The 24902-nt window shown below is 57.8% G+C and overlaps 1 protein-coding gene across 2 annotated transcripts in view; it reads right to left on the bottom strand.

The window, feature by feature from the left end:
• Nucleotides 1-24896, bottom strand: part of CSNK1G2 (casein kinase 1 gamma 2) — a 36999-nt gene extending 12103 nt beyond the window's left edge. Inside the window, exons 1-2 of one of the 2 annotated variants that reach the window (XM_062014934.1) lie at nucleotides 24705-24896; nucleotides 1598-2087 (exon numbers count right to left, since the gene is read on the bottom strand). In XM_062014934.1, coding sequence (XP_061870918.1) covers nucleotides 1598-1784 — 187 coding nt within the window. In that variant the 5' untranslated portion in view covers nucleotides 1785-2087; nucleotides 24705-24896. Of the gene's footprint in view, nucleotides 1-1597; nucleotides 2088-20042; nucleotides 20141-24704 lie in introns of those variants that run through there. The other variant, XM_062014933.1, reaches the window with a different exon arrangement.
• Nucleotides 24897-24902: the final 6 nt, after the last annotated feature.

Below are 24902 nucleotides of genomic sequence, written 5' to 3'. Positions count from 1 at the left end.
AGGCTTCACCACGGTGCAGTCGCTGCAGGGTGTGACAGGGCAGCAAAACCACGTGAAGGGACTAGAAGCTTCTCTTGCTGGTGGCAAGGACAAACTCTGACAGCGGGAATCGACCGCTGCCGAGCCCCAGAGCAGGAGCTCGCTGCTGCCCCTCCAGCCAGGAGCAAACTGAGCACAGCTGCTCCCAGGCCCCTGCTCTGAGCAGCCCAACCTGCGTTTCACAGCCTCAGATCTGTGAAGGACTCATCTCCCTTGCTGCTGTCCCCAAAAAGCGACGTGGAGGCTGAGGCAGGGGCTGGCTCAGACTGAGCTCTGAGCACAGACAAAGCATCACCTGGGTAGTGAAAGGAGCAGCTGGTGGGGCAAAAAAATCCCTAAATCCCTTTCCTTCCACAATCCCTGTGTGTGGAGGCTCCTCAGAGCAGCAGGACAGCCAGCCCCTGGGCTCCTGGACGCGGGAACCACTCGGCTGCACTTGCAAGGGAGCGTTTCCCACAGCTCTGCAATTAGGCGGCGATGCCGTGGGGAGCTCAGGAAGGGGACGGTTGAGCCTGGCACCAGCCAGTCTGTCCCGCTGGCAAGAGCTAACATTAACTCCCCAGGGCAGAGGAGGCCTGGGGAGGTGGGTAAACACAGGCTCCTCTCCTCAGGGGTGCCTGGGGCCGCCTGACAGCCTCCCACCTCCCGCTCCCCTCGCACGCAAACAGCCCGAGGCGGCCGCGGTCACGGCCAGAGCTCGCTGGGAAACACGCTGCTCCAAATACCAGGAGGCAGCGAGGGCCTGTGCTGCCCAGGCTCCCAGCCTGCTCCCTGGAGCTCTCCTCTCCCTTCCTGGGGCACAAGCCCCTGCACTCAGGGCCAAGGCTGACGCTCTGCCTGGCAGAGGCTCCACTGATGTGGCCAAGGCGCATTCCTGGAGATGTCCAGAGGCCCAGCAGTGCCGTCCCAGCTGCCTGATGCCAACAGAAGAGGCAACAGCTCCTGGGGCACACTGAGCCTTGGGACAGGAGCAGCCTACCCACTCTCTCAGCGAGGGTTTGCTTGAACCGTTCCCTCGGTTCACAATGGAAAGTGCCCATGGAAGGTGTTGGGGTTTCATTCAGCCCCTTCTCTCTCCCCTGCATAACATTTTAAGAGAGTCTCTGAAACAATCAGCTCCAACAAACAGAGAATGTACCTGTTACAAACCACAGACCCTCCTCCCCAGACGTGTGCCCCATAGGCACACGGAGCAGCAGGAGGGCACAAGCGGGCTGGGATCTGGCAACACCCCGTGAAGCAGCAGCCTGGGCGTCCACTCAGGCCTGTGTGGGCCACCAACAGGCAGGACTGGAGCGCAACGCCCTCCCTGACAAACCCAAAGAGCAACAGGGATGGGGAGGAGACGGGAGACACCATCAGTCCTTCGGGCTTTGAAAGATCAGGCACAGGGTGAAGGGGCTGAGGAGAGGAAACTGCGACGGGAGCAACCCGCAACGTGCTCAGGCCCCTGGGCGCTCGCAGCCACGGGCAGGTGGCAGCTCCTCCTGCTGCAGGGGGCATCCAGGGCAGCCCCTGCACGAGGGGTTACAGTGGGGACAGAGATGACCCTTCTCACCTAGACGGAGCTCCCCGAAATTGCCGCATCCGATCTTCTTGCCCACGCGGAAGTTGGGACCCACCATTAAGACTCCCGAGTTGGTTCCAGCGCTCCGGCTTCCATGGCTGCTTCTTCCACCACCCGTCTTGGACATCCTTTTACCTTCCTCCAGCTCCCCTTTCCCTCCTCTCTTATCAAAATCCATAAGTTTGTGATACCCCGGCCTCTCCACGGTTACGCTGCTGCCATACAAATCCCAGAGCTGCCGAAAGTGGAGGGGGGAGGAGATCGAGAAGCTGGGCTGTTAATACAGCATCCCGGTGAGCGAGGGCAGGGCGGGCTGTGGAGACGAGGGGACAGTGGCCACCCACGAGTGCTGGGCTACTGAAATGTTAGTGCTTCCCAAGGTCCTGCCGGGATTGTCATCGTCGCCTGTTACAGGGAGATCTTTGGTGGAGAGAACATGCTGTGCAGAGGCTGCTCCCAGCGCGGCTCCTCGGGCTCCCGGCTGCGGGAAGGAGAGGGAGACGGTTAGCAGGAGGAAACCAGGAGGCAGAGGACAACAGAGGCTCCCAGGCTCCTGCCCCCAGCTCTGCAGAGCCCCTCCAACACCCTCCCTGTGTTACTGAACTGGTGACGGTGCCACAGCCGAGGGGTGGGAGCTGCTGGGGCATCAGGAGTGTCACAGGGTGCTGGTGCCAGAGATGGTGGTGGAAATGAATCAGTGTATCATGGAAGCCCAGGATGGTGGGGGCTGGCAGGGCCCTGCAGAGCTGCTGCAGCCCCAGCCCCTGCTCCAGCAGCTTCCCCTCCATCAGGGGCACAGGAACGTGTCCAGGTGGGGTTGGAAACCTCCTGAGCAGGAGCCTCCACACCCTCCCTGGGCAGCCTGGGCCAGGGCTCCCTCACCTCAGCACCAAAGGAGCTTCTCCTGTGCCAGTGGAACTGTCTGTGTGCCAGCTTCTGTCCATCACCCCTTGTCCTGTCACTGGAGACAACAGCAAAAAGCGTCCCCCCCTCCTCCTGACACCACCCTTCAGGCACTTGTAGGTATTAATGAGGTCCCCCCTCAGGCTTCTCCTCTCCAGGCTCAACAGCCCCAGGTCCCGCAGCCTTTCCTCCTCAGAGGGATGCTCCAGTCCCCTCAGCATCTTGTTACTTCCAAATCAAAGCCTGGCCATGGCAGGAGGGGAAATGGAGCAGCATGTCCTGGGGGTTGGCAGGAGGGAGCCAGGGAGCCCTCGGGCTGGGGCCAGGCTGCTGCTCACAGCCCGGAAGCCCCCGGAGCAGAGGGCACACGTCAGCGCCGGCCTCACGGGGCAACACACGCCAGGCAGGCGGCTTCCTACGAACTGAAAAGAGGATCCAGCTGCTCAGCAGGAGGGTCCCTGTGTGTGCAGAGGCTGTGGCTGGCTGAGTCACAGCACTTCCCCAGCAGCAGCCCCCGCTGCGGCCGCGCCGGGGATCCTGCGCCAGGACGCGTGGGAGAGCAGCGGCTCTCTGAGCAGCTCTGTGTGTGGGGAATGACCAGGCTCCAGGCCCCCACCACAGCTAAAACAGACACAGGCAAACAGGAACCCAGCACTCACCGACACCCCCAGCGCTGCCTTTTCCTCCCCTCTGGCTTCCCACTGCAGAGCTCAAAGCCAGGCACGGTGGCCAAGAGGGCTCCTGGCTGCAGCCTGGCCGAGACCCCGGAGGGCCGGGGTGCCCGTTGGCTCAGCACCCTGCCTGCCTCACCTGCACGGCTCCCACTGCTTCCCACAGCCCCATGAACAGGTCAGACTCGGCCCCTGGAACCAGGGAGCCCCTGCCCATGTTCACACTCCCTGTGGCAGGGGTTTGGATCAGATGACCTTTAAAAGTCTCTTCCACCCACACCAGGGATGACTCTGACACTGGCTCTGCACAAGCCCTCCCCACACAGCTGACTGCCCCTCACTCCCTTCTGGAGGGCTGAGATGACACGTGCCAGTGACCAGCTCTGTGCCCAGGGGCTCAGGTTCCAGGAAGGAGCTCATGCTCTCCCTCCACCCAGGACTGGCAGCTCAGCTCAGCTCACCTCTCCTCACAGGGATGCCCTCACAGGAGGCAGCCAGAGTGTGCCAGGAGCAGGACAGCCAGAAGCTCCCAGCTCAGCCCTTGCTGTGTTCTGAGCCAGCTGAGCCTGGAGGCAGCTCCCATCCCTCCCTGCTCACCCCACTCCCCCTCTCACCACCTCCCTCTGCTCCTCTGGGGGCTCCTGGGACCCCCACCAAGAGCCTTTGCTGCTGCAGCCCCATCACCTGCGGGTTAAACAAGCAAACCCACCCCTCTCCAGCTCAGGCTCCAGGAAATGAGCACACTGCAAGTCCTGACACTTTGCCAAACCCCATGGAACTTTTTATTGGCTCTCAATAGCTATTAATAACCAAAAAAAGGGCTTCTTGTGCTAAAGGGTGCATGGGGGGGAAAGGGGGAAGGGTCTAAGAGTAACAGAGGGATAAAGACACCCAAGCCAGAGCTCAGCACGGGGCAAGCACCATCTGCACAAGGCTCCTGGGCTGGGGAGCTGCTCCCTGGGGCTGCCTCGCTCCCAGCCCTTTCTGGACACCCACCCAATCCTCCCCTAGCCCCAAATCCTCCCCCAGCCCCACCTTGCTGTGTGTGGCACCCTGGCAAGCTGCTGCTCTCCAGCAGGGACTGGTGCTGCAGGGTGCTGACCCAGCTCTCTGGGGCTGTGGGACCTGGCTGGTCAAGTGCTGAGGAAGGAGGTTTGTGTCCTGTCCTTCCCCCACAGGCTCCATCCTCCCGAGCACCCCCAGAGCCCAGTAGCCCAGCCTGGCACAGCTTGGCTCTCCAAGACCATCCTCCCCTCCGAGGCCAACACCTGGGGACCATCCTGCTGCAGCCCAACACATCTCAGACGAGGGACACTGAGGCAGCCAGCACCTTCCAGCTTCACCCGAGGGGCAGGTCCCGGCCGTCCCTGCCCCGGCAGCGTGTGCTCTGTGCCGGGCCGGGCCGTGCCGTGCCGTGCCAGCAGGAAGCGGGCTGGGAGCGGCAGCGCTGGCCTTCCCTGTGCTTTGTTCTCCCCCAGCCCCGAGCACACTCGGCCCACACGTGACATCCTGCTCATTCTCTGCTCCCCCAACAATTTCCTCTCAGCGTTGGGTGCATGGCAGTGCCCTCCTGCCCCTCTCCTCAGCATCTCCTGGCCCTCTGCTCAGCATCTCCCATCTCTGCCGCCTCCAAGGAGCCATTCCCAGGACCTCCCATCTCCCCTGAGGCCTTTGACAAAAGCTGAGAGATGGAAAGACCTCCCTGGCCTTTGGTGGTGGTTTTGCTATGCTGGCTTCAACAGCTTAGAGACCTCCTGAGACGTTTTGTCTATGAAACAAGACACCTGGACTGACACTGGAGTCTCCCAAGGAGTCTCCGATGAGGCTGTAACCCTGTGTGGGATGTCCTGAGGGGATGCAAACTCTGCAAGATCAAGACTAGAATGGGCTAAGACACAGACCCCATGGAAGACCATTGAAGATTGAGGCTGCAGGGGAAACAACTATGTACATGTGCTCATCAGCTCCAGGGAAAAGGAGGACTGTGTGTAGCTATGGCAGGAGGTGCAACGCGTATGTGGAGGGCGGCACAAGCTGTGCCTGATGCACCACAGCACATGCACCATCCCCTGTGCATTCTGCCTGCCTTTTAAAACTCACTGCAAAGGGTCACAGGGTTCTTTTAAAGTCCCAGCCACACACTCTGAGCAGACACCTGGCACACACACAGCTCTCTCCAGGCGTTCTCTGGGAGCCACAAGCTCCTGCCCTGGCCCAGGGAAGGGGAAGCAGCCGGTGCTGCACGGGCCACGCTGCTTCAGCCCCAGTTCTGCTTGTGAATCAGACCTTTCTGTGCAGTGCCCGTGGGATTCGGGGCCCAGACTGTTTGCACAGTCAGGCAGCTGACAGCCAGAGCCCAGCAGCTCCAGCCCCCACGCTGGGGATCAGTTTTTTAAGGAGTTATGGGTCGGTCTCTGCAAGGGGATTTCAGACAATGGAACGAGCCAGAGCCCTAACAAGGGGAAAAATCCTGTTCCCTGTGAGCAGGCAGCAGCGCAGCACGACTCTCCAGCCCTGCCTGGACAGCAAACCCCAGCCCCAGGAGCACCCCCCTGAAAGAGCCGGGCTCCAAAGCCCCATCTGGGGCAGCTGGACCAGGGCAACGACCGGCAGGGCGCCGAGCCCGCGGCCGGCTGCGTGTGAGCCGCCGCCACGCTGCAACTCCCTCCCTTCCAAAGGTCAGAGCGGCGGGAAGTCACGGAGCTGCATCCGTGTGAGGCCAGGCCAGGGCACATGGTGCTCCTCCAAACCCTGGAAGGAAGCTATTTTTGCATCCAAAGAGCATCAAGGAGAGGCAAGAGTCTGCAGCAGCTCGGTGCTAAAGCAGGACCCACCTCTCCGTGCAGTGGCAGGGACTGGTCAGGTTTTCCACTCTGTGCCATAAAGAGATCTCTGGCCTTTAAAATTGAGAACAGCCTCATTAGAAACCTTTGGTAAAAGCCCAGGACTCCTGCTGCTCTGGAGGGAACAGCCCTGCCAAACCTATGTGTGCTGAAACACAGGAGCCTTGGGACAGGCGACAGGGACCCAGCCCCGTCCCCTCGGGCCAGCCCAGCGCAGCAGCACTGTGGGAAGGGGGCACCTTGTTGCCTTTCAAACAGGAATCCTCACCCAGAAGGTCCCACCAAAGCAAGGTGCCCCAGGAAAGCACCTTCTAGGCTGGATTGGTTGTGCTGGTATGAAATCTGATGCTAGATGAGAGTAACAAAACTTCCTTCTCTTTGAGGGGGAGGAGGAGGAAAGAAAGTGAATTGGCCTGGAGTTTGGGAGAAGAAATTCCAAAGCAAGCTGAGGTCTGAACACAAACAAGCTGAGCCCTGCAGCAAGTGCCTCAGGCCAGGGAACCTGAAAGTGAAATGAACTGAGGACAAGTGGAAGTGAGTGCAGCACCTTCCCAAAGCAGAACCACAAGAACCCTGAGAGTAACCATCAAGGGGGCAAAACCACCTCCAGCCACCTGGAACCCAAGCAAGGGGTTGGTGGTGTTTCTGTTGAAGTATTGGGCTCTGTTTATTTGCCATCTGGCCTTTGAGCATGCCAGGCCTGCTCCAGTCACGGTTACAAGCTCATCCCTGCAGTCAGGAGGGTGAGAAAAGGGGATTGTGGGGCTGGGGCTTTGATTTGGACTGAAGTACCAAGGCTTGGGAAGCTCCTGGCCACATTTGCCAGTATAAAACACTGAAAAGTTCTATTTATAACAGTTTCTGTCCTGCCTGGTGAAGCCTCGTGGCTGCTGAGAAAGGTCCCAAACGACACCAGCTGGGGCACATTGTTCCAGGTCCTTTGTACACACACACAGTTCCTGTCCCAAGGAGGCTACAACTGAACGGGGGTGGCGAGACAAAAGAAGGGAAGGAAAGGAAAAACTGAGCAGCCCAGAGGAGGGAAGGAGTCAGTGGAGGTCAGGGAGCAGGGCCCTGGTGCTTCCCAGAACACAGGCTGTGTGTCCTGGAGCATGAGCCCTGCTCTCTGCAAGCCCTGGGGATGGTTACTTGAAGCTGGGTTCCCCCTGTGCTCTGTGAGCAGAAGAGAAACACAGCTGCATCCAGATGAAAGAGAAAGGAAAGCTTGAGAGCACAAAAAATAAGAGCCCTTGACCCTGTGCAGTTCCCAAGGCCAGATCCCTGCCCATGGAAAGCTAAAAATAATCACAAATACCCCAATGTCCTACAGGACAACCCATCAGCTGCCTCCCAGCACAACACTCAGACCAAAGAGCAACCAGTGGCCTTACAGGGCTGAAATCCAGTACATTGGAAACGTTTAAGAGGCAGATGAAGTCTGAGCTTAGGAGGAGATCAAAAGTCTTAAAACAAAGCAAGATCCAAGCCCCAAAGCGAGCTGAAGACGGTCCCAGGTGATGTCTGCAAAGGTTTGTACATAGAAATGTATTCCAGTCTTCCCACAGCCAGCCCTGCTCGTGACACACACGGAAAAGCTGTGCCACAGCACACAGGTTTCCCAAAGAGAAGATGGGAGGCACCCAGCAGAGAACGGAGCTCTGGATGTGAGCATCTCACCTGGCATGGCTCAGGACAGAGGTCTGCCTGTGTGCAGGGCTGGGAGCAGCAGGGCAGGGGTGATGGGACCTTCCCCTGTCCTGGGGAGTCCCTCCACGTTGAGGAAGCTGGGAAAGCAGCTGCTCTCCCAGCAGAGCCTGAGCCCTGCAGAGCTGCTGCTGCTCACAGCTCAGGAACAGGGTTCCCCAGACACAGCAGGGTCAGGCTGAGCAGAGCCATGCCCAGGCTTCCCTGCAGCCTGATGCTCTCCCCAGCTTCCAGAGAGGTGGGAGCCAGCACAGCTCTGTTTACTCCCTTTCCTCCCCTGTGCCTTGGTGCTGGTGTCAGCACAACAGGAAGCTCTTGTCAAACAGTTTGTTACTTCAGTGCCAACGCAGACCCTGGGGGCTTGGGCAGCACCTTGTCAGGGGCAGGGGAGCCTGGGAGCCCCAGCTCAGGGCTGGGATTTGAGGGCTCTCAGCTCTGCCACTGTCCCCCTGATGCTTTGTGCACATACTGACTTCTGGCCTTTCACATCCCGGCCGCTGCGCTGGGATCACAACTCCCCCGCATCTGCCTTGTCCATCTGAGGTCCCCAGGGAGATGCCTGGCTCTCTCCCAGCTTCTGAACAGTGCTGAGAGCTCAGCAACCTTCCTCCCCACTGCCTCCTCCAAGGCATCCTTCAGGGAAAAGAGAACCACCCAGTAACTGACTGAAGAAACTCCCCTCCTGAAGAGCAACTCCCACAGGCTGCACCCTTGCTGCTGCCACCAGCCCATCAGCAGGGAGCAGCCAACCCTCACCCATCTACCTTCTGGATCCTCACATCAAGCCCATCCCAAAAAGCAGCCCTATAGCCTGAAGCCCTGCAGCCCCCTTCCCCCAAGGCTTCCTGACAAGCTGCCACATCCCTCGAGGCACAGACCTGAGATGTGGGAACCAGCCTGCTTTCACTTTTGGCCCCACAATGTTTACAGCCAGGAAATCTGAAAAGGCACTTTTCCCAAAACATGGGGGTTTTAACAAAGCTGACCCTGATATGTCTACAAGAATTTCTTCTAGTGCTCGAGGGGGGAAAACCCAACAATCCAACCAACCCACAAGAAGCCTCCAGTGAGGCAGCAAAGCTTTTAATCCAACGTGATCCCAGCATCCCTGCTCCAACCCTCCCCTCCCTTCCTGGCTTCCCAGCTCTGTACAGAGACTGTGGTGTGTCTGTGAGGAGATGTGCTCAGCTCAGCACCCACGGGCTCCTGCTCTCACCCTCCCTGCCCAGCACAGGGCTGAGACACAGCTAACACTGCTCTTAGCATCACCATTTCAAAACACAGCACCCAAACCCCACTAACAGAGCAAATAATCAGGCACACCATCACCTCCAGCCATACAGCTGACATAAAACAAGCAAAGAAATGACTTATAGCAAACACAGCAAGAACGGCTTGAACCCCTGAGATGAAAGCATTAACCACATGGAGCTGTACTGCTCCCAGCACAGCCCCCACACCCAGCACTTCACCCCAGCACCCATCCCTGGCTCCCAGTCCCATCCACAACAACCCACCCAAGCCCCAACACCCAGCACTTCACCCCAGCACCCATCCCTGGCTCCCAGTCCCCAACAATCCACCCAAGCCACAAACCCACCAGGATTTAAGACCAAAAAACCAGCTCACAATAGCAAAGCATTTGTTTTTTCCCAGAGCTAAGCTATGCTGTAGAGATGAGTTCTCCCCTTCTGGCTCCCTCTCCCAGCTATCATGTCTGTTAAGCTACACTAGAAGTTCTCTTGTTACTGGCTGTTCCATTCCCCAGGAGACTCTGAAGCACTGTGCACTCCACTCAGCTCAGTCTATGACAAATCAAGCTCCTTATCTCTCCTGAGTGATTTCCTCCCAGCTTCCAACACAAACAGGGCTTTTTCCCAATGGAATACCATTAATTTCTAATTTATTAAAGAAAAAAAAGTCTGTGTCAAAGAATTCTTCCACAACAACGTGAAGAGTTGAGTTTGAACATCCCAGCAGAGAACTGCTGCCACTGAGGGAGAGTCCCAGCACAGCCCAGAGGCCTCCCCACGCTCTCACAGACCCGAGCCAGTAATGACTCATGTGTGATTTCATGGAGATCTTTAGAAGACAGCAGCTGACGTTTCAAACCACCAGCCTGCTTTAAAAAGCAAAATCTCAGCCCTTCCTCAAACTCCAGCACCACTGCTGCTGCTGCTGGGATGGCCCAGCCCCCCCAGGCTCATCCTGCCCCAGGAGCTCTGTCTGCTCAGCACCTCCCTGTTCAACACCAGCATTGCAACAGCCTTGAGAGGGGAGTGAAACTGAAACCTGTTCTCTGGAGAAAATGACACTAAATAAGTAGTAACAAAAAGGAGGAAACCCACCAGTAGAAGTTGAGAGTTTGCAATGGAGCCCAGAGGGCAGCCCACTGAACTGCTGGTGAGCCCCAAAAAGGCACAAACTCCCCGTGCTGCTGTGACTGGAAAACAATTGTCTCCTTTTGGACAGGAGCCACGTGCTGAAGAACACTCCTGGAGCAGCAGTGGGGTGACTTCACCCTGAAAGCTCAGCCACTGGCACCACAGCTCAGTGCCAGGGAGGAAAGCAGGCAGGTGAGTGTGCGTGGGCACAGTGCCAGCTTTAGTAACAGTCAGCACCCAAAAACGTCTAATGGGGAAACAAGCCCCTCTCTTAAAACCAGGAGTGGGACCGTTTGGATGTGTGTTTGCCCCCTGCTTCCCTCAGCAGAAGTGGAAATCATGGTGTTTTGGACAGTCCAAACTCAGAACAAACCACATCCACAACCACCAGGCTTGTGGAGTCAGCAGCTCTCCCAGGGCAACTCCAACATCTCTCAGTACAAGCAGCCACAAGGAAAACTTCCCGAAGCATCCCTCCAGTGCTGCGACCTGCCCTGCAGTCTGCTCCCAGCTGAAGGCACAATTTCAGCCTTCCTGCTGGATCCCTGTCCAGAGCTGTCACACCTGGATGGAAACATGAACGCTGCTTCAGCCAGGAAATACCACGATGGGAACGGCGGCAGCAGCACAGGAACCCGGCGAGGAGCTAAAAATACTTCTCTAGGAAGAAGAATAAGAAGAAATAGACACATGCTGAAACAAGGGCAGATCTGAAACCCAGCCTGGAAAAGACCAAACGCAGCACAGGTCACACAAACCCATCCATGGGCTTCAGATACACAAACTCAGTGGTGCTGCAACCCCCCTCAGCAGCCTGGCTGGGACGGTACCTGTGCTGGGCCACACGCCAGGGAGGAGGCAGGAAAGCACAGCACTGAGATGTCAGGCTCCTGAGTAAGGCAAGTTCCCCTTGCACCTCCTTCCCTCCCTGCTCCACAGTCACCAAGCACTGGGGGAAAACAAAAGGCTTCTAGACAAATAGACAACGTTCAGGCAGCAGCTTGGAACGGCTGCTTCCATTTCACATCGAGAACACGTCCTCCTGTGCTGCTGGGGCCTCAAAGAAGGTTAAGACTGTCTCTACCAGCACTGTACTTCCCCAGCCCTGTCCTGGAATATCCCCATGCTCTGAAAAGCTGACACTCCTCATCAAAACAAGCTGAAGTGCTGCTCACCCTTCCCTTGACAGGGATCTGGCACACATCTGGCAGCAGGCACAGGAATGAGGTGAGAGTTGCCACCTCACAGAGCTGGGGAAAGCTCTCTCCCCACCTCCACTGCAGCCAGAGACATGCTGCACCTTCACTTTGCAGCAAGAGCCATGGCACTGGAGAGCAGAGGCTGCAGAACCTGCCCTGCAGAAGGAGAAGGTTTAGGGATAACCTGCTGCAAGAAGACTCTGACAGCAGACCCAGAGGAACAGCGGGTACAAAAGCAGGTGAGGAAACATCAGAGGAGTGTGTCAATGGCTCAGCAAAGCAGAGAGGGGAACGCCACAGGGACCTTCCCCAGGCCAGGGCAGTAACCCAGCCTGGTGCAGCAGCAGCAGTGGGTCAGAGGCCTGGCTGTGTGACTGCCAGATTGCCTTTGGATTTGTCTCCTGGTTCTCATTTCCAGGAGGTGAGTGGAGCAGCCACCTGCAGCTAGCACCTCCCTCCCCTTCTGCCTGGTGCCACCCTGGGCAGCCACAACCTCTAAAGAGACACTGACCTTCCCTCAGAGGGACACCCACGGGCATCTCCTGCTTCCCCCCAGCTCTGCCACTCCAGGGCTCTGATCAGGTACCAGTGGGGGAAGGGAGGCAGGGTGAGTTGTGCTGTGCTGCCCAGAAAACTCGGTGCAGAGCCAGGGAGGTGCTGGGAGCCCTCACAGGGGATCTGAAAGCTCAGCAGTGCAACCTGAGCCAGAGGAGAAGGTGCTGGCCATCAGCCAGGCAGCTCAGGGCAGCCCCACTGCCCCCATGAGGGACAAGGCCAGGAACTCCACGCTGCAAAACAACCAGCTGCTGTCAGGAGGGCACAGAGCCTGTTTGGGTGGCTTTGAACAAACAGTTTTCCCCAGTCACCTTCATCAACACACGTCACAGGCAATTGCTGTAATACCTGGTGCCTCACACTGTCTGAGCTTCTTCCCAGCCCTGCCTGGGGACCAGGGCAAGGGAGGAAACAGCAGGGATGAAGGCCACACAGCACTGGAGGGCTGGGAACCACAGCTTGTAACAAAGCACAGCTCAGAGGGGAAAAACAGACCCCCAGAGACTGCAACCCTGCAGATGGAAAGTGCACATCCAGCCTGGCTGCCAAAGGCTTGTGCACCGCCAGGATGAGCTGCGTGTGGCAGCAGGGATCCCCCCTCCTCAGCCCATCTGGGGACTGTCACTGCAGAGAGCTGCCTGGCCTCCTCTCATGTGTATCTTTACCTTTTCTGTCATCATGATCTGGGTTGGCAGAAGCACTTCTGATAGTAGGATTTTTTTTCCCCTTAACCCATATCCTCTTGACAGAACCAGGTTAGGAAGCAGCTGCGCTGGCAGATCTGCCGTGGCCTTTTGCAAGACAAGGCAGGGGAAGAAGAGGTGCCTGGCTCCAGTTATCACTGCAACCACCAAACTCCACCTAACTGCAGCCTCCTTTACTCCCCTAGGGTTGCATGGAATGGGGGAGCAATGGGAGCTCTGCTCTGTCCCATCCCAGTCCCTTCTCTCCAGAGCAGGCCCCTTGCCTGGGATCAGGGTGGGTGGAGAGGGGAGTGTGCCATTCCCACTGGTGACAAGGGCTGTTTCCATTTCTGGGTTGCAGAGCTGCAGCTCTGACAAGCTGAGCTGTCACACGTTCAAGCATTCCCCTCTGCTTTCCTCCCGAGGCTGCTCGAAGCACCACACGTTTCCTCTCAAATGACTGCCAAACCTTCAGCATTTGGGGGGTGAAAGAAGAGGGAGAGGGAACAGAAAGCTCCCAGGGGGGATGCACAGGGGAAATGCTCCCTGAAGAGCCCCTCCCCAGCCCTCCTCTGCTCCAGCCCCTTCCCCAGCTCTGGCCACGCTGCAGCCCCTCGGTGTCCCTGTGGCAGTGAGTGAGGGGCCCAGCACTGAGCACAGCCCTGGAGCTGCAGCCCCTCAGTGCTGAGCCAGAAGTACCTCGATGAGCAGGTGCAGGAATGAGAACTCCTGCCCTGGCAGGATGCACTGCAGAGGGTTCCACAGCTGATGAACTCTCCCCATCCCTGACCGCAGACGGCACAGGCAGCGTAGCGTTCCCTGCCCACACCAGCCCCAGCTGCAAGGCAGCTCCAAGCCTGGGCCTTTAAATCCCCCTTGGCAGCGGGAGCAGGGGCCAGGGCTGTGTGCTCAGACACACCCTGAGCCGCCCCAGCACACAAACATTTCCTGCGCTGCGGCTCAGCCTCGGTACCTGCCAGCGCCGCGCCAGACAGGGAGGCCGGGATGCTTCCCAGCCCTGGCAACACACAGGCTTCAAACTCCTTTCCTGAGATCCCCTCCCTGCTTCTCCCCCAGCAGTGGACGTTCTTCCCTCTAACTTCCTCCTCATTAGAGTCTACCAGGCACTGCTCGTCACAGGCACAAGTTAAATATTGGCCCTAAAACAACAGCAAGCGCCTTGAAACGATTCTGGCTGGAGAAGCACCGCTCTGGACTTTGATTTCTGGCTCTGAACAAAAATAGGAGCAAAGCACCAAGCCTTACACTCTTCTCCCAGGAGCAGTCAGATTTCAGGCTGTGCAGGTTCCCTGCCAGGGCCACAACCAGCAGCAGGAACCGTCCCCTGCTCGTGCACGGTCACACCTCGGGTGTCTGCTGTCACCCGGCCAAGCCCGCTGCAGTGCATCGCATTGTTTTGAGTCTCATTTCCAGGGCTGTGCTTGTACATACCCAGAGAGACATCAGAGATTCTGCTGGGACCCGTGGATGCCACCCAGGCTGCAGCGAGGGCGTCTGCACGTGTGGTGCTCCCTGCTCGGGCTGCACGGTGCCCACCTCTGCACCCAGCCACGCCTGCCAAGCTCATCCTCCGCGGCAGCTCCTGCAGCCTGGCTCCCCAACAGATGTGCTAGTTCTTGCAAGAAAATATCTCAGCAAGGTAGGAGCCCAAGAAGCCAGAGAGATGTCAGCAGGAGAAAAGGGAGAAGGAAAGATGAGGAGAGAAAAGAACACATCCATTTTGCCCTGAGCCAAAGCCAGGGGCAACCAGGGCCGCTGCTCCCATCCCCATGCTGCTCACACTCCCTGCCACACAGGCCTGGCAAAGGAACCCCTGCCAAAAACCACCTGAAACCAGAGCCTGCCCCAAAGCAAAGGGTCTGCCCACCACTTCTCTGTGGCAAAATACCACGACAGATTTCCCCAGAGAGCTTTAGCTAGAGCAAGGTTACTGCAACACAGCACAGGTGTGCCCGAACAGCACACTGCACAGTAACACACATTCAGTCTCTATCCAGCTAAACCCAGCCTGGTCTGTTAACTGAGCTCCCTTTCCACTCCTGAACTCGGTGCCCATGGCTCTGGGAAGCCCAAGCAGGGCCTTGCTCAGCTCCCCCTGCTCCAAGCAGCAGGTCTGGGAGGGAGAAGAGGGGCCTGAGCAGTGGCGAGCTGCTCCCTGGCAACGTCCCCTGCTATCGCGCGAGATGGAGAGCCGTGACGGTCTGCTGTGCTGGCATTCCTCTCTCTGCTGCCTTCCCTGCACTGAAACACCTACAGCTTCAGGCTGGAGAATCTGCTGGGGACTGACAATCTCTTCTGGGGATCCCCTGAGCAGGCAGACACCCCTATGAAAACAGCACGGGTTTAAAACCAGCTGCACGTTACCCTGGAGGAAGCGTTAAAGCTCCATCCCTCCAAGCGCTTCCTATTCCCTCCCCAGCTGCTGCAGCCCACTGAGCAACGAGCTCCAGCAAGTTCGTGCAGGAATTCCCCAGGCTCAAGCTGGAGGCTGGTCTGTACCTGTCGGTACCAGCACCTCGTGCCGTGGCACAGCGACCCCGCCGGAGCCGCCCGCTGCTCCTCAGCCCCAGCTGCCAGCCGTCCCTTCCAAGGCACAGCCCGTGCTGCCGCTTCCAGCGCTTGCTCCGAGTCGTGCCCATAATATTGTCTCTCCTTGGGAACACAGAAGCCAGGCTTTGACCCAAAGCTGCGTCCCCTGCTCCGGGAATGAGCATAGCTGGGGGCGGGGGGATTCCAGGGGAGCCTGAGCCTGCCCCTCGCCCACGCACGCGGCACAGAAGGTGCTGGAAAGCACCGTCCTCTCCCTGCAGCAGCCTGGGGAAGCCAGGCAGGGAGCACAAACTCCATCACTGCTGGGAGGCCATGCTAAAAAAAGGGAAAAAAGGGCTCTTGCTTTGTTGTTTACACCTCAGTGCTATCTCAAAAGCAAAAAGCAGCAAGACTTTCTATGTGAAAACGTCGGGCAGTGACGAGAGTCTGCAGGAACTGAGCTTCTGAGTAGTTCTGAACCATTACATCTCCCTTCTGGTTTTAAATGGGATTACCCTGACCTTCCAGAGCCCATCAGGGCTGCAAAGCTCCTGCAAAGGAAACTTCAGCCAAACCCATGTTCAAGACCAACCTTACCCCTCGTTTGTTAACTTGCAGGCATCCCTCTTGGGCTGACAGTCTGCACATCACCTGCCAACTGCCTCATTCACCATTTGGAAAGCAAAAGCCAGGCCTCCCTCATTAAAAAGCATTACATAATGTCAACCAACAAAGGGCTACAGGACCTTCTTTGGTCAGTGACATGTAAAAATGAATGACTATGCTGCTTTTCCCCAGACTGACACCCTGGGAGCCCAATGAGCACTTCATTTCAAAACCCTTCCTGGGTTCCCCTGGACCACACAGCACAGGCCTCCAAAGTTCCCTGCTGTCATCATCCTGGTGCAACCTTTTTATCAGAGATTGAGAGCATTTGGGCTTATTGTCACAGGTGAACTCTCCTCCAGACATCGAGACCTTCACGTCCTGCAAGTGAGAACGTTTGTGCTGCAACATTAAGGGACGTGGGGACTGCAGTGGAGAAGGCAGGTGTCAGCAGGGTATTGCTGGGAAAATGTGACTGTCACCAACCTTCCAGCTGGGAAATGCTCCTGGACACACAGCAAACTGCTGCCCATGGGCACTGGGAAATGCTCCTGGACACACAGCAAACTGCTGCCCATGGGCACTGGGAAATGCTCCTGGACACACAGCAAACTGCTGCCCATGGGCACTGGGAAAGCCCATGGGAAAGTTTCAAGAACTAAGCAAATCCCTCTACTCCAGGAGTGAGCTTTCCTTGCTGGCAGCTGTGAAAAATCATGAACATCTTGCTCCATCCAGAAGTCCTACCCTGCAAAGCCCTACCTCCCAGTCTCAGTTTACCTGAGGAACCGCTTCCTCCCCAGCGCCGTGGGATCGAGCTGCCCCGCTGCAAGCGGAAGGCAGACAGACTCTGTGGTTTCACCCCCACTGCACCTGCATCGCCTCTCCCTCCCTGTCACAGCAGGGCTGGTGGCACCCACAGCCCTGAGCCCCTCGGGTTGAGGCCAGTGTTCAAAGAGCAGCCCCACGTCCCAGCTGACAGGGCAGGAAGCATCCTGGCCCATCTCAGCTCGAGGCACACTCTGCAGCGAGCTTTTAAAGACAGTTACCAGGAATAATGAACAGAACATGCAAGGGGGCAGGGGGCTGTCCAACTGGAAGGGCTGCAGGGATTTGGGACCAATGCCCTGTGTCCAGATGCCTCAGCAGGAAGTCACCTTTGCATTCTCCTCACAACCAACTCCCGCTCTCTCCTACGGCGATGGACCCACCGGAGACAGGGGCTGCCCGTAGGAAGCATCAACATCCATCCTAATAAAGCCCCAAAACTGTTTATAGGCACACAGTTCTTCTAGAGGGAAGAGGACTTGTTGTCCAGCAGCATCCCAGAGCTGCTGAGACCTGCTGCCCCTCCTTCCCCTCCCAGCTCTCAGGGTACCGCAGGACTGAAGCAGTCTCCAAGCCCTGCCACGTCTGGGCCTGAGGAAGGAGGCTGAGTTTCACAGCTTCTGACTGCACCCAGGACAAGTCAAGTCTGCCTAGTCAAAGCCCAATTACAGAGCTGTGGGCAGAGCTGTTCCCACAAGCTCTGAGCAAGAAGCTGTTGTAAGCACACGAAGGAAGCTCCTGCGTTGGCACCCGAGTCCCTCCCCTCTCACAAGCACCATGAGGGAAGAGGGTTTGACTCTCAATGCAGATGGAAGTCACAGGAGTAGCATGAGGCAAACCAGGCCACTGTGTGCTGATCCCAAACCCCTCGTTAACCAGACCTGCTGAGTGAAAGGAGAGCATCTCCTGCCCAACCCTGAGCTCTGCACCTCTCCTGCACACCCCCAGAAAGGAGACAAAGCACAGCAGGGGCTGCTGCTCACCCAAGTCTTCCTCACCGCCTCAGACAAGCCTTCAGTGCCTGCAGTGCTGCAGTTCAGAGCAGAGATCAACAGCTTTCTACCCCAGCTGGCTCACACACCGACTGGTCCTTCGAGCAGGCTGTACCAAGGCCAGGCACATACCTGCATGGACCAGCCAAAGCAAAGGACCATCGCTCCAGCACAGCTCATCGGAGCTCCTCCTGGCCAGGACAACCACGGGGTGGGAGGAAGAGGCTACAGAGCACAGTCAGGCCCAAGTTCAGCAAAGATGTTTATTGGCAGTTGCTCTCAGATGTTGTCTCTTCCAGCTTAGTGGGGCTGGAGGGAAAAATATCCTGATTGTCCACGAGCACAACCCTGATGCCGTTCCCATTGATCCGCTGAGTCACTCCTGTATTAACAGTTTGGACAAGGCTCAGGCTGCACAGGGGCTCGGGAGTGGAACTGCAAAGCCTCTCCAGGTGCTGCCAGCAGCAGAGGGAAGCAGGAGGGAAGCAGGGCAGGATCCAGACACCTGCTGAACTGCCAGCACCAACTTCCTCCTATCTGCTCGCTCTTCTGAAGAGGGCTGCAAGCAGAAAGCCAAACACCAGCCAGGCCAGGAGGGCAGGAGCAGAGAGCTCCACTCAGTGTGTCCAGAGAACGCGCCGGACAGAAAACCCTGCAAACCACCACCTGCAGCTCAGCCCTTCCCCTGCCAGTGTAACCAGAGCTGCAGCTGCTTCTGCAAAGAAGCCACAGAACTGACTGCTGAGGCCTTACAGATTTATAAGCTAATGAATGACAGAGGTTGGAAGGGACCTTCAGAGATCATCCAGTCCAACTGTGCTGCTAAAGCAGGACCACTCAGACCAGGTCACACAGCAACACGACCAGGCGGGTTTCGGAAACCTCCCGAGAAGGAGACTCAAGGCAGCCTGACACAGGAGGGCTGACACCTCTGTGAGCCAACAAGACAGTTCCTGAGAGAACTGGGCCCCTCAACACACATCTTCCCAAGCCCTGAGAGGAGCTGCCGCCTGCCAGGCTGCAGGTTGGGGTTAGATGGTCCCAGTCCACACCACAAGAGCACAACCCATCCTAAGGCCCAAAAGGTGCTAAAATCACCCCCAAACCACCCTCCAACAGATCTTTGGCAAGTCCCTCCCAGCAGGGAAGGCTACCCTGCCACAGAGAAGGCCTCTCCACAGCATCCCCATGGAGGCCTCCTGTCCTAATTTGCAGCAATTCTTTTTCAGACGCACTGGCAAACACCAAACGTTCCCTCCAGTCTGTTACATAAGGGGCTGGTTTATAAACCTCTGCGCTGGCAGTGGGGTAGGTGGGGGCTGACAGGACAGTCCAGCTGGCAGGTGAGTCTATAACACTCCTCAGAACGCATTTCCAGGACATCCAACCACTTGTTGTCCAAAAGCCAAACAAAGGGATCGGTTAATGAGGCAACTTGCAGACACACTGGTGCACACCACTGCAGGCACTTCACACACCGTCTGACCTGGGTCTGCTTTGTTTCAGAATGGACTTGGCTCTCATTGCAACTTGAAAAAGGCTTCACAAACTTTGGTTTTTTAACTTCAGAAACACCTAACGAGCTATCAGGGCACGTCCCTGTGCTGCCCACACCAAAAGTCACTCCTCCACAGAAGAGACACCTTCCCAAACAGCCCCACAGCTTCAGGTTATCTGCCCTCCTCAGACCAAAGGCCCTGCTCAGCTTCCTTCTGCCAGCCACCAAATAGGAGCCACAAGCCTCTCTCCACGGGAGAGCAGCTTCTCACCCACAAACCTCTCTTCTCAGCTGCCTGGGGAGCAGCTGAAGGCAGCCTGTGTCTGCTGGGGGCAGCAGGGGGAGGGTATTTTTCCTGTTTCTCACGTTCATCCTCACTCAGTTCGCCAAAGGAAGAAAAAAAGCCGTTTTAAATATCAGATTCAGCACAGCCCCTTTCCCCAAATAAACACGTCCCCAGCCCTCTGGAGAGAGGAAAGCCACATACAAAGGAGCCAACATCCTGCGAGGCTCCGGCTCCACCGGGCAGGCCAGGGCAGGGTGCAGGCCCGGGGAACACAACCGGGGAAGGCCCGGCCCCATCCCCACCACCGACCCGGCCTCGAAGGGGCCTTGGGGCGGTCGCGATCCCGGGTGGGCCCTACCCCTTCCCCAGGGCCACGAAACAGCCATCGCCGGGAGGAAACGGAGCGAGGCGGCCCTGGGCCCTCAGCGCCCCCGGCCCCGGCTCGCCCCCCACGGCCCCCGCACCCCCCTCAGCCCCCGGGGCCACCACCGGGCTTTCTCCCGGCACCTCCCTCTTCCCGTGGCCCCCACGGCCTCTCCTGCCCTCGGGGCCCTGCTCGGCCCCCCGCGGCCTCCCCAGCGCCCCGGGCCCGGCCTTGGCCTCCAACGCCCCCGCCCCAGGCGCCGCCCGCGCCCCCTCCCCGCGCTGCCCGGCGCTGCCCGGTCCCGGCCGGGGCGAGCCGCAGCAACAGGGCGGCCCGGCCGGGCCCCGGCGCAGCCCCCGCCGCCCGTTACCTCCGCGGCGCTCAGCGGCGGGTCCCGCGGGCGCTGCCCCGCGGCCGCCTCCCCATGGCGGCGCCCCCGGCCCGGCTCTCCGCACGCCGCCTCTCGCCTCCCCTCACCGCTCCGCGGGCAGCGGCCAGACGGCGAACGGCGCTTACGCCGCCGGCGTAGGCTCCGCGCGGGCCCGTGCGCTCCCCGCCACGCCGCCGGCGCAAACGCGTTCCGTGAATACGGGCTCCCGGCGCGGCCCGGCGCAGGCGCAGCCCACGGGAGGGGCTGGTGGCGCAACGCCGGCGGCGTAAAGCGCGTTCGAGAATCGGCGGCCGGAGCGGCGGCTTTGCGGCAGCGCCCGCGCTTTACGGCCTTAACCCGCTGCTGCCCGGCGCGGCGCGGGGCGAGGCGGGGCCGGGACCCCCGGCCGGCTCGGACTCGGGGCACAGCCCCCCGAGACGGGGCACACCCGCACAGGGCACCCCGCAGGCGCACGGCGCCCTGGGGGAGGCGGGTCCCGCTGCGGGTGGTGCCGGGAGCGAACGCGATGCGGTTACAGGGGGGCGATGGGTCGGGGGAAACGGCCTCGAGCTGCCCCAGGGGAGGCTGAGGCTGGAGCTGAGGCACAACTGTGTCCCTGAGAGGGGCGTGAGCCTGTGCCAGGCTGCCCAGGGAGCTGGGGCAGTGCCCAGCCCTGCAGGGATCCCAAAGCCCTGGGGTGAGGTGCTGAGGGGTCAGTGCTGGGACTGCAGCAGCTTCGAGGCCTTTTCCAACCCAAATGATTCTGTGATTCTAAACCCCACGCTTTGTGATCCTGACCCCTGCTGCAGCTCAGCCCTTCTCCTGCCCCAGGCCCAGGAGGACGGTGAAGGGGCCTGACCCACATCCCCTGATGGAGAATGAAGCTGCCCCCCAGTACCTGACAGCGGAGCTCTCCTGAACCCTCCCGCCAGAGGCGATTTCAAGCGGGTGGAGAACACACAGGTTGTTCAGATGTTCTGGCTGAAGAATTTAACCCATGCTCTGGAGCACGAGAGGAGGGGAAAGCAGGCAATTGGGTTTATTTCAAGTCCAATCAGCAGTGAGCAGGCCAGGCAGGGTCTGCAGAGACCTGCACAGCTCATGCCAGGGAACCAGCTCCACAAGAGAAGGCAGGGACTTTCTGTCAGGAAAGCATCCAGCCATGACCTATGCCCTCCTCCCTGGGGCAGGAGTTAATTAGGGCTAATTCACAAGCAGACAACATCAAATGAGCCACTTTTTGATCACGCACAGGGAGAATGAGCTGCTTGGGGGCGGGAGGACAAACCTCTCCTGCCCTCAGACTTTGGTGTTCGGGGCCTGGGAAGCTGAAGAGCGACAGAAACACACTGAGAACCAGGCAAGAGAGAGAAAAAGCCAGACCCCTCACAGCACCCTGTCCAAAGCACCCTGGGGTGAAAAGCACTCTCTGCCCAACACTGGGGACCCCGAGGTCTTTGGCAGCTCCCTGGGGCAATGGGCTGAGCTCAGCTGCTTTGGGCTCCTTCCTGATGCACCTTGTCCCATCTTCCTGACAAGCTCTGGCTCTTGCACAGCGAGTGCAGCAGAGGTGAACAACTCCTCATTCCTTGCAGGTCCAGAGCCAGGGAGCAGCTGAGGGAAGGGGGGTGTTGAGCCTGGGGAAGAGGAGGCTGAGGGGAGACAGGAGCACTCTGTGACGCTCCCTGACAGGAGGCTGCAGCGAGCTGGGGCTTTTGGAGACAATGAAGACACTTGAGAGGAGCTGACACTGTACAGAGCTGCTGTGATGGAAACAGCTCTTTTAGGATTAAACATTCAGTATGGAGCAGAACTGGGGGATGAAGCCACAATATGGTAACTTGGGGCAATAAATCCTGCTGCATGCTAAATGCAGCGATTCCACTCACCTTCACTGTCAAACAGCTCATTTACTCCAGGGATAATGGTCTCCTTATGGCCAATGAACCAGACAGAGGAGGCAGAAGCCAGTGCTGCAAAGGGCTGCCACAAGTCTCTGCACTGCTAAGGAAAGAGCTCGACCCCAGTGTTAGGATATGTGACCTTCTCAGCACGCCCACACCTCTGCTCTCCCTCCCCTTCATTGGGAGAATAATGGCTGCACCTTTGGTAAACGTTCATCAGGCACCTGTCAGAGTGGAGAGCACAGTGTGCCACTGCTCCCCAGCACAGAGGATGAGCTGCATCCCTCAACATGCTGCTCGCTGAAGGAAAAGAACCGACCTCAACGTGTGGTGGGAGACTTTGGACAAAAAGATATCGCCATTTCCCTCTGCCAGCTAACTCTGGTTACCTAGGAACAGACACACTTCTCTGCTGGGGCCAGTTCTTCTCATCAAGCACAGGATGAGCATTTATTGTCTTGTGATCAGGAGAGAAAATAAACAAACCAAAAACCCACCAACGAAACCCAGAGCTCCACAAGCGACACGAGGCATGGGCACGTCACACGAGGCCACAGGAGCCCTGAGCCAGGGCCAGGTTAATGGGGTTAAGAAGTCTTAGAAACCTAATGTAAACATTTAAAAACATACAGAGGGGTCCAAAAAATAACCCAACCCCAACCCATATGCCATGGTAGCTCAAGCAGCACGCTGAGGCAACCTTCTGGAACCACGGTTTCTGGCACTGGAGGATGAAGGGGCGATGAGAGATGGCAGATCCCATCCAGGGGCTTGAAATCTCAGGTAGTGTGTGCTAATGAGGGTGATTTGGGTGTCTGGCTGCAAGTATTTTGGGGGGCAGGCTCCTAAGAACCTCCTCTCCAAGTCTTTTCACTGAAGGGGAAAAGCCCCAAGCAGACAGAGGAGTGGGACACGGCAGTTCCCAGCGAGGCCCCTCCTCTGGTGTCCTTGGGGATCTCCAACCTCACACTAACAAAGGAGAGATGCCAATCCCTTTGGAAAACTTTTGGCAAGAGGCTGAAGACGGCAAAGGGCAGGGCCAGGGAGAGTGTGGGACATGGGGGCACCAGTTCTGGCTGGTTGGGCTCGTCACCCCCACGCTCCCCTGGCGTGCCATCGCGTTTCCAGGCAGTTCATCCACAGGCAGCTCTGGTATCACTCCAATGGCAAACCACAAACAGCACTTAAAATGACACTTGACATGTGACAAAGGCACCTCAAAAGCTTGACAACACGCCCAGCTAGTGCTCTAAGGAGGCTTCACACCTTCATCCTTACAAGCACACTCTAAAACCCGCCCCTGGAGCCAGGAGCACGTTAAACATCCCAGCCCCAGCACGGCTGGTCCTGCAGCAGGGCAGGATTGGTGCTTGGGAACAGGAGGCTCTGTCCTCTGGTTCAGGTTTGCTTTTGCTTTGGCCCTAGTACCACGGGTGTCATGCAGACCCCAAGCTGTACATCACTTCTATTTACAGTGGGACATGAGGGGAGTTAAGGGAGCAAAAGGGGAGTTCTGCAGGGGGGAGGGGGGAGGAAGAGCTCTCCTTCCTGAACTAGTATTTGTTAGATAAGGCACATGTAGAGACAATTTTCAAAAGATCACTTGCAAATCAATTCCACCTAGCTAGGACAGCCTCCCTGTCTCTTGCCAGCAGGCAGTTTTGTTCTCCAGTTACCCAGGGTCAATTTGGAGTGCCTCCACTTCCCCCACAGCACCTCTGGCATCCCTGCTGCCAGCCTGCCCTGCTGAGGCTCTGGGTCTGACCTTGGAGGTGCCCAACACCTCCCAAGCCCCCCCAGCAGAGCACTTCATCCTTCCCAGGATCATTGGCCGAAAATTTCAGAGCCAAAGACTTTGAACACTCACAAAAGTCTCAGGAACTGACCTCCCAGTTCTGACAGGTTTGAAAAATTCACAGCAGGCTGTTGAGGAAGAGAAAAACCAAACCCCAACCTGCAGCCTTCGGTGGCTGCAGGACACAGGGGAGCTGGATGGCTCAGGCTACAGGAGTGCTCATGTATGCACAGAATGGAGATGAACAACGAGGTGGGTGCTGGCTCTCGGGGCAAACAATCCCTCCCAACAGCTTTATCCTCCTTTAGCCAATTATTGGAGAAAGGCAAGAATCAATCCTTGCTTGCACGTGGAAGGAAAGTGCTGCTGGCTACACAGAGCAGGTCTGCAGAGCTCACAGCAGCCACAGGGACTAACAAGCTTCCCTTGGTCTCCCAGACCTCACTGCTTAACATTTCTGTACCAACCACAGCAGCAGAAGGCAGAATTAAAACCATTCATTGTAACAGAATGATTCCCAAAGCACAGTGGGGCCCCAGTGCTGAGATCAGGAGCTGTCTCACATCTGGCCACTGGCTGGAAGCTCAAAGGCTGTCCCAGCAGGGTAAGGTGTGTCCCAGCAGCGTAAGGTGTGTCCCCCAGGGCACCTCTTGGGTCAGCACAAAACCTGGACGCCATGGCCGTGGGAATGAGATGGCGAGAGAGACGTGATGCTGCCCACCTGTACCAGGGTGAGCACTCCCCAGGGACACAGCCCGAGCCCAGCAGCAGGCAGCTTGTCACAGTTTCCCCACGGACTCTGATCAGGGTTTTAGCGAGCACTCATTAACCAAATGAGATGAATCTGCACTTTTGAAGCACACAGAGCTTTTGGCAGCAAGGAAAGCAAGACCTGTAGCATAACAAAAGCCCTGGCCAGGCAAATGAGGACTCTTGTGGACTTCACATCTGAACAACACTCACCCACAGCAAGCACCAGTGATCTAAAGGCTCCTCCACCAGACAGGGCAAGCTAATGAGGCTGGAGATGGCACAAATACCTGCGATATCACTCGTACCAAATCATTTGGGGTGGTGCATCTCCCTTAGAGTGAAAAACAATCCAGATTATTCATTTGGGAGAGGAAACAGCAGCTGCTCTGAATGCTCTGGCTGCAGCTC

This window comes from Colius striatus, chromosome 25 (genome assembly GCF_028858725.1).
Source record: "Colius striatus isolate bColStr4 chromosome 25, bColStr4.1.hap1, whole genome shotgun sequence".
Taxonomy (NCBI): Eukaryota; Metazoa; Chordata; class Aves; order Coliiformes; family Coliidae; genus Colius; species Colius striatus.
This window is presented reverse-complemented; position numbering and strand designations above follow the sequence as displayed.